Below are 8,922 nucleotides of genomic sequence, written 5' to 3'. Positions count from 1 at the left end.
ATGAGCTCCATTTTTGACGTTATTTATATGCACGCGTAGGTGAGAATGTACTCTACAACTTTCATTTAGACTTCGTCGGCTGGTTTTGATTTTATTTTTTATTATTTATTTTTAACAGGCCGGGACAGGAACAGTCCATTAAAAATCCATAACTTCTTCATCCAACGTCCGTTTTCGTCAGACTTTTTACCATTGTAATACCAATGATGAGATCTTCGATTCTCATTTAGGTTGTTTTGGCCAAAAGTCTCTCGATCTCTATTCCGAGTTTTTAGCTGTCTACTACTATATCCGGATTTTGGAAAATTCATAACTTCCTCATACGAAGTCAGATTTGGACATTCTTTTTATGTACGTTTACGGTTTGATCATTTCTACAACTTTCCTTTAGATACCTAAGGCTAAAAATTATTGTATTGAAACTTCCCGTTTTACGTCTATCAGTGTTGCCGGTTTTTGCCGCGAATTTTAGATTGGTCATAACTTCTTCGTTATAACTCAGATTTTAGTGTTCTTTATATGTACGAAAACCTTAATACGATTCCTAACACTTTATTTAACCCAAATAAGATTTTAGGAAAGTCAAAATTTGACCTAAATTTGATTGGTGTTACATTATATTGCCTCGAAATGTCGGGTTGTCAAACTTTTACATACATTAACATTTAATGGAAGGGATGAAGGGACTAAATTGATGAATTTTGAAACACGAGATGTTTGGTATCTAATTTGAAAAAATAAATAAATAAAAAGAAAAAAAAGAAAAAGAAAGAAAGAAAAAAAACTATAAACATGAACTATCAGGGACTAAAGCTGTAATATACGCCCCGCTCCTAAGTTTCACTTAACGAAAGAACAGAACAGAATTCAGAGGATTTGGAAGGAAAACAGAGAATTTTGGTTGCTCCCTAGTTTTTTTTAAGAAGAGAAGAGAAGAACAGAACGGATTGTAGAGGAATTGTATCGCTCTAAACTTTCCTCCCAAATCGGGAGGAATTGGAGAGAAAGAAACGCATGGAAGATAAAAAGTTAACTTATGACGAAAATACCCTTAGCCTTGATGATAAAAGGATACGCCCCTGTCTTCTATTCTACCTTCTTCATCATCTAGCCTTCTGCCTTCTCCAACTGGTACGCACAATTTCTTCTTATATACTGTTTTTTTTTTTTTTTTTTTTTTTTTTTTTTTTTTGTACAACTTCTTATATACAGCACAATTTATTCTTATATACAGCTTCAAACTACTTTTTTTGGGAGATATTATGTTCTTGATCGTCTTCCTTGTATTTTGTTTTTGGTTATTATTCTGTACATAATTTCTTTGTATGTAATTTCTTCTTATAAACAACAACCTGTTTTCATATTTCTAGTAAAAAGGGTAAAATTGGAAATAAAATCAAATTGGAAATAATATCAGCAAATGACTATACAGCAAATTTGTTTATCCTTTATGTTCACAGTAAGTATATATCAGCAAATGGGCAGAAATATATAGAACTAATGATAACAAACTTTTTGTATATTTTCATTTCATTCCTGTGATCTTTTGTGGTTTTCCCAGATATACCCTTTTTAACAAATAAGTCTTAAATTCAATATTAAAAATTAATTTTTTTTGTACATGCTTAAGTACTTATTGTTTGTTGTAGATGTATAATTAGTATAAAAAAATTAGTTAAAACCCATTAAATTATAGATTTGGTTTTATGAAATTTTATATTTAAGTGAGACAAATGTATGTTACCTATGCTTACAAATGTTTTATATATTTATTTATTAAGAGTAGAAAAAGACAACCGATCTTAATCTATGAAGATGTTCTTAACCTAAATACTTAGTTTAAGGTGATGTGGGTAGTTGTTTATTTATACAATAAAAATTCCATCACAGTACTAAATAGAATCAAATTTGCTTCTTTAATAACTAAATAGAATCATACATTATAATTAACAAATGTATATAGTTCATATATAGTCCTTATAAAAAAAAATAAATATTGTTGTTTATCAATGTTGTTTAAATTTAACTCAAACTATTTTATCATGTATCAGAAAAAGGGATTAGTTCATATATAGTCCTTATGGATACTCCGATACTCAACCCTGCCCATGCTTTAAGAGCCCAACAATTGCAAGTCGTTAACTTGATTTGCTTGTTGTTGACCTTTATTACACAACGTAATATGGCTAACAAAAAGCGGGTTAGGTTACCCACTAGAAAAGTTATTTTAGAAAGACAAGTTGTACGAGAAGAGTTGCTACACAATCTTTTAGAAGGTGGTCAATGTCGTGACCTTATTCGTATGAGTGAAAACGCTTTTAGGAGATTGTGTGAAATCTTACAAACTGTAGGTGGTCTACGACGTACGCAACGCATGTCCGTTGAGGAACATGTTGCTAGATTTTTGCATATTGTAAGTAATGATATGCGAACTCGGTTTACCTCGTGGATGTATCGTCGCTCTAGATCAACAACGAGTAGGTGCTTCCATAGAGTATTACGATCGATTATAGCAATAGAAGGTCTTTATATTCAGCAACCTACAGGTGATGTTGTCCCGAGAGAAATTCAAGAAAGTAGGAGATTTTATCCTTTTTTCAAAGATTGTATAGGGGCAATAGATGGAACACATGTTCGTGTCCATGTGCCTAATAGAGATGCCCCTAGATACCGTGGTCGTAAGGGATACCCGACAATAAATGTATTAGCTGCTTGTACATTTGATTGAAGTTTACGTATGTGTTAACGGGTTGGGAGGGTACTGCATCAGACTCGAGAATAATAAAGAATGCATTTACTAGAAATGATCGATAAACTACTAATTCCATCAGGTAATTTATTAAACCAATGTAATTTCAATATCTAATATTTTTCAATAATATTGATTAAGCTCTTTATAGGTAAATACTGTTTAGTAGATGGGGGTTTGCCTCATATGAATATATTAATGGCGCCATATAGAGGTGTTAGATATCATTTAAAAGAGTACTCCATGCATGGTCCACAAAATTCTAAAGAGTTGTTTAATCTTCGTCATGCTTCCTTACGTAACACCATTGAGCGAGCTGTTGGTGTCCTTAAAAGAAGGTTTCCTATCATTCGAAGTACAACGGAACCATTTTACTCTTGTGAAACACAATCTGTCATATTTTTGGCATGTTGTATTCTACACAACTTTTTATTAGATGAAGACCGCGACATAAATCTTGAAGATGAGGTGATGCAAGAGATCTTAAACGGACCACAAGAGCAAGATCGTCGTAATTCAACAGAAACAGATGAGGGTAATAGAATGGCAGAGCAACTAAGGAATTCAATTGCAAATGAAATGTGGGCAAATTATTTGACACATTCAAACAATTAAATTAATATGTAAAACTAGTTTCATTTTGATACATTTTGTTTTCAATTTCATATTGTATTGATGATTGGTTTTTGAGATTAATTATGTTATTTACCCTTCATATTTTTGATTAGTATTATGCTTCATATTGTGGTCTAACAATGTACCATTCTTTAATTTTTATTCCTATGTGCAAAGTCATCATGATCAAACAGGAAGCTGGTGGTAGTGAAAAGGAACAAGTTAAATGGTCAGAAATAATGGATTATGCGTATGTCCAAGCGATGATTAAACAACAAGAGACAGACAATAGGGTGAATGGTAGTTTCACACCAATTGCATATGCTCAAATGGTTGAGGAGTTGAACACAAACCATCAAATGGATATTACCAAAAGTCATTTGAAGAATCGCTACAAAACCTTAAAAAAACAGTTTTCGCAATGGTACGATCTGTTTAGGGGAATTTCAATGAGCGGGTTCTCTTGTAATTCGTCTACTCAACTAATAGAAGCAGAGGAAGAAGTATGTGATAATTTAATAAAAATAATTGTTCCTTTTATGTCTATGTTATTTTTTAAAAATATTTTATATTATCGTTTGCAATATTAATTATTTTTGTGTTGTTATACAGTCAAAACCTGAGGCTGCGTCGTTAAGGACAAAAAAGATTGCATACTTCGATGAGATGTTGGTATTATTTGCAAGGGATAGGGCATCTGGTGCACATGCTGAGACAGTGAAAGAAAGAAATGCCCGATTAAATAAAAATGAAAATATTCAAGTTGAAACAATTAATGAAGTTGATGACATGTTAGCTAACAATGAAATTCATTTGGAGAACGAATATGTTGATCTTGATGATAACATTCAGGATGTTATTCCACCTCCTTTTTCACAAGAACATTCTTCATGTGCAAAGAAGTGTAAGAGTAAAAAGAGGAAATTTGAAGACGACGAAGAAGAAGAAGATATTAACTCAAAGATAATGAAATCAGTTGATAATGTGGCTGGTGCTATCAGGGAGGGTAATATAATTTTTGATAGAGCTTATCCTCGGGAATATACAGGGGAAGAAATTTATAGAGAATTGGAGTTGGTGGGTTTGGAACCCCATGAATTACCGAGGGCTCTAAATTTTTTGGCAACAAATCAAGCAAAAGCTAGGACATTGTTCAGTTGTCCCCTTTAGATACGGATGAGTGTCCTCAAAGATATGATGGGTGCACGTGATTGAATAACCTTGGGTGATTGTTACTGGATTGATCTAATGCGTTTATGATTTTGGTTTTTTTTATTTTTTTGAGTTGTTTGTTGTTTTCGTTTTGCATCTTGAAAACAATTGAATAACATGCGGTTTTCCTTTTTACAATTTACTTTATATTAAAATAAAATTGTTTTGTTAATGTTTTAAGTAGAGGGGAGGAAGGGAGAGTTGGTTTTTTTTTGGGGGTGGGGGGTAGGGGGTACGGTAGAATGAATGTGAGGATGTAAAGACTTAATATTTACTCAAAAACATAAAAGGGTATAATTATTTTTTTTTTTTACTTTCTTTTCTTTCCTTTAATGAACTCGGGAGCACCTAAAATGAATACTCTTTTTTCCTTTCTTTCGAACTCGGGCTGAATACTTTATTATTTCCGATCCCTTCCTTTTCTTTTCTCTCCTTGTTCTTCCTTTCTTTTCTTTTCTTTCCTTTAATAAACTCCGGAGCAGGGGATACTCTTAAGAATGATATCGCCCAATTGAAAATAGTAAACACAATTTATAACTAGAATCTAGATGCACGAGGAGTAGAAATAAAACATGAATCCTAGGTCATCATCATGAATTATAATGGTTGACGAACCGCCTGCTGCTGCTTGTCTCTCCGTATCAGGTAAACATCAATAAAATAATTAAAGGCATAAACTACAGCGACTAAACTGGAAATTACAAGATTGTGTTTTTTCTTATTATAAGTTCGGAGTTCTCGAGAAATTTTTGAAACTTTATGTGGTTTTGAAGAGATTTAAAGCAGTTGGTAGATTTAATTCATGGTTGGGTCAACATCATATCGCCGGTCTTCACCCCCTGGACGGGAATTCACCGAATTAAACCGTAAGAGTTTTTGTATGCTTGTAAGACTAAATGTGCAGGCAAACATAGTTTCAAGCAGTGTCTTATAGGCTTTTGTTTCTGATTAATTCCTATTGCTGCATATATAGTAAACTGGAAGACAAAACCCCTAAATCTGTAGAGACTATCTATGGATGGAGATGCAAATCTGGTGTTAGCTGTTAGCAATCAATCAGAGTAATTTTTTATTTGATTTGTATGTGCAATTTTTTAGGAATGGTTGGTGTGCCTGTTTGGATGGCGTTACTGTTTTAGTTTTAGTTTGATATATATGTATGTATATCAGTATATATATAAGATAAGATGTGGAAAGCTGATGATGTGTTGTTATTTATGTGTTTGTAGGGATGATGAAACGAGAAGTAGAAGATGTTGCGGAGTTGATGCATCGCATACAATCATGGTTGCCCATAGAAGAAGCAGCCCGCACGTGCGTGTTGTCCAAGTCATGGCTACACGCTTGGTCAACCATCCCTACCCTCAGGTTTTATGTTCTCAACACACGAAAAAGGAAGACAAAGAGCATGAAGTTAGTGGAAGTGGAACGCACTCTGATAAGGTATCTCCGTGACAGTATACCAATCCAATTGTTTGAGCTTGTTATCGACATTGAGAACCAGGAGTTGGCTTCTCATGCTGAAAAATGGATACGCTCCGTGTCAACCAAAACTTGTCTTAAAAAGATTTTCCTCTCAATATTCCCTTCCAGTGTGTGTGCCTTGTTTACACTGCCAGACGAGATACTCTTGGGTGAGAACCTAACAACTCTAAGAGTTTTAGCTTCGCGAGGGACCGTTTCCGTTCGCATGACGACTAGCCATCATCCTGTGATCAAGTGTGTGTCCCTTCGAGAACTGCACTTGGATGGTGTGTGCATAAGTGAAGAGACACTCAATCTCATATTGTCGTCTTGTAGCTTGCTTGTGAAGATAGAGCTTTCAAATATATACTCTGATTCTTGCGAGGGGTTCAAGACGATCAAGGTTATAAACCTTCCTTTTCTTTACGCATTAAGTATAGGTTTAGATGGTTGGCAATCTACTTCCTTGGAAATTCGTGATGTCCCAAATCTTGGTGTTTTTAGCTACGACTTATTTCATTCAGCACGATTGTGGGACCCACACCCTTTTCCATTCAACTCAAATGCACATTCGATATCATTAGGAAGCAATGTGACACACTTAATGTTAGGTGGTGTGATAGCGGACAACGCGGGTCTGGACATGATCAAATCAGGATTTCCCTTTCTCATGTGTTTGACGCTTTATCTGACATCTTGGATGTTGGGAAGCTTCCATTTCACATGTGCTTCAATCAAGAGATTGTCCTTGCAGTCGTGCCCAAAAAGCCTTATCGATGTACAAGTGCATGCTCCAAAATTACTTTTTTTCGACTTTCATGGTGACATGCTGCCTAGTCTCTTGTTTCCGGATTCATCTCTCTGGTATATTAAGCTTTCACTCTCTCTCAACCTTCCTGTTGATGCTGACTTTTTTCTTAAGTTGAGGGAAGCGCTCACTTTATCACAAAAGTGCGATCTTCGTGTAACAACTAGGAACAATTCTAAGTTGCCATTCAACATCGAGGATCTAAGAACAAGGCTCCTCTTTCCTCCTGCTACGAACGTGCAAAAATTCGAGTTTCAAACAGTTGAGGATGAATGCCTGTCACCGATCCCCATTTTTTGATGCATTCTTTGAGATTTGCCATCCCAAACACGTATATGCAAAGCGAGACATGATGGATGAATACAGTAATCACTTTTGCAGCCTGATGCTGAGCGAGATGACGACAGGAACCACATTTTGGTCTCATCATCTGAAAGATGTTCAAATAAGACGCCACAAAAAATGGGAAACCCTAACAGATTGTCCGAGAAGCTTTCTACACGGGAACATGCACTTCAAACTATACTGGTGTTAACGAACGTTTCTGGTTGGGTTATTTGTTTTACTATTTCCTGTTTTAATTTTTGTAATATCCTTATTTGTTTCAGACACATTTAAACATATACTTATATTTGATACACCAAGCATTGTATAAAAACACACCACCACCCGATTATTCTAACTTAGTCACATAGAATCCTATTATTCTTTACTAAACATTTTACATCTATTGATACTTTTTAGATAACATTATCTTTTACCGGCTGACGGGATTTTAATTCGTTTATGCCGTAAACTTACAAAAAAATATTTGGTTATACCTTTTTTACAGGTTAAGTCGGTCGTCTGTAGGCCTTGTTATGTTTATAATGTGAACAACTAATATATAATGTATATCACTGAAACAATTTAAAATACAATTTTGTCGTCGTCATTTTTCTGGTTTAAAAAAATGAATTCCCTCCTTATTAGGTCACCAAAGATGGTCCCTATGTTTAAAAACATTTAATGCATTGTCTCTCATGTATATAAAAAGACATTTATTTTCTTTTTAAATTATTTTAGATTTTTTTAATCAAATTTTAATTCAAAAACAATAATAAAGAAATAACATGGACCCTCTGCCTATTTCGGAACCACTATTTAGATTTTAGAATGTATAATATGATTATTTCTCATTTCTTATAAATCTTTATCTTTTTGTTAGATTTGAGGTTTTAAACCAACTATCACATTTTATGCATTTCTATTGTATCTATTTCTTCTTTCCTATGAATCTTTATATTTTTGATAGATTTCATTAAAATGTTAAGCATTTTCTCGAAATATAGGATTTGTTTATCGGATTTCAAACATATTCTTGCAATTTCGCAATAATTTTTTTTATCCAGAATCCAAAATTTGTATTTGAAATGTATTTAATTGTTAGAAAATATATCTTGAGTATGGAATAAAGTTGGTCTAAAATTACACATTTAAGATATAATGATCATGTTGGAGAATATTAGCATTAAGTACACATTATATAGGTAGCAGAAAAATCAAAACTTGATATATCTAAGTGCACATGCAAGCTAGGATCTATGTTTTACTATTATAGCATCCTACTTTGAAAAACGACATAAAAGAAAGTACCAACCTCTTGTTGACTTCCTTGTAATCTCGATCGTGACATCTTTGTTGCAAGATGATGCATCTAAAGGAAAATTCATCTAATAGAATCGCACCCACATACCAAATAGCAAAAGGAAGAACTTACAAATTAGGGTTTGTTCGAAAATCACAAACCCTAAGAGAGAGGTTTTGATTTTCATCCAAGGAGGGTAGTAGAGACAGAGGTTCGACGATTTTGACAATAGGAATAATTGGGCTATAGGGTTTACCCTAAGAGTCTATTTATAGTTGAGCAAGAAGTATATCAAAAGGATACAAAATCTAGGATTTATTCTTATATGAAATAAACATGTCAAATCGTTATCCAAGCAATCTAGAAATCGTCCATAGTCTATCGCCAGTAGGTTCTAGAATATTCCAATTAATCCCTACGATTATTTAAATTAATTAAAACATTTTA

At 33.7% G+C, this 8,922-nt stretch overlaps 4 protein-coding genes across 7 annotated transcripts; all 4 read left to right on the top strand.

Moving 5' to 3' along the window:
* The first annotated feature begins 2,182 nt into the window (after positions 1–2,182).
* On the top strand, positions 2,183–2,728 carry LOC145099584 (uncharacterized). The gene has a single exon (XM_079037135.1). The coding sequence runs from the start codon at positions 2,183–2,185 to the stop codon at positions 2,726–2,728; it is 546 nt and encodes a 181-aa protein (XP_078893261.1).
* A 60-nt stretch (positions 2,729–2,788) lies between these two features.
* On the top strand, positions 2,789–3,364 carry LOC145099583 (uncharacterized). Its single transcript, XM_079037134.1, has 2 exons — positions 2,789–2,831; positions 2,901–3,364. Exons 1-2 carry the CDS (start codon positions 2,789–2,791, stop codon positions 3,362–3,364), a joined length of 507 nt encoding a protein of 168 aa, XP_078893260.1.
* A 182-nt stretch (positions 3,365–3,546) lies between these two features.
* Positions 3,547–4,534, top strand: LOC145100710 (uncharacterized). The gene is made up of 2 exons (XM_079037875.1): positions 3,547–3,894; positions 3,977–4,534. Exons 1-2 carry the CDS (start codon positions 3,547–3,549, stop codon positions 4,532–4,534), a joined length of 906 nt encoding a protein of 301 aa, XP_078894001.1.
* Positions 4,535–4,803: 269 nt separating this feature from the next.
* LOC145097428 (uncharacterized) lies at positions 4,804–7,488 on the top strand. 4 transcript variants are annotated; one of them, XM_079034989.1, is made up of 4 exons: positions 4,805–5,221; positions 5,350–5,442; positions 5,550–5,637; positions 5,806–7,488. In XM_079034989.1, the coding sequence occupies exon 4, from the start codon at positions 5,808–5,810 to the stop codon at positions 7,146–7,148; it is 1,341 nt and encodes a 446-aa protein (XP_078891115.1). In that variant the 5' UTR covers positions 4,805–5,221; positions 5,350–5,442; positions 5,550–5,637; positions 5,806–5,807; the 3' UTR covers positions 7,149–7,488. The 4 variants fall into 4 exon arrangements, with proteins under 4 accessions (XP_078891113.1, XP_078891114.1, XP_078891115.1 ...); XM_079034987.1 differs by lacking the exon at positions 5,550–5,637 and having other exon boundaries at positions 4,804–5,221; XM_079034990.1 differs by lacking the exon at positions 4,805–5,221 and having other exon boundaries at positions 5,235–5,442.
* The last annotated feature ends 1,434 nt before the right edge of the window (positions 7,489–8,922 follow it).

The sequence above is a fragment of the Lactuca serriola genome, chromosome 4, assembly GCF_051521515.1.
Source record: "Lactuca serriola cultivar US96UC23 chromosome 4, Lser_US96UC23_V15, whole genome shotgun sequence".
NCBI lineage: Eukaryota > Viridiplantae > Streptophyta > Magnoliopsida > Asterales > Asteraceae > Lactuca > Lactuca serriola.
The sequence above is the reverse complement of the archived record's forward strand: the minus strand, read 5'-3'. Positions and strand labels throughout refer to the sequence as shown.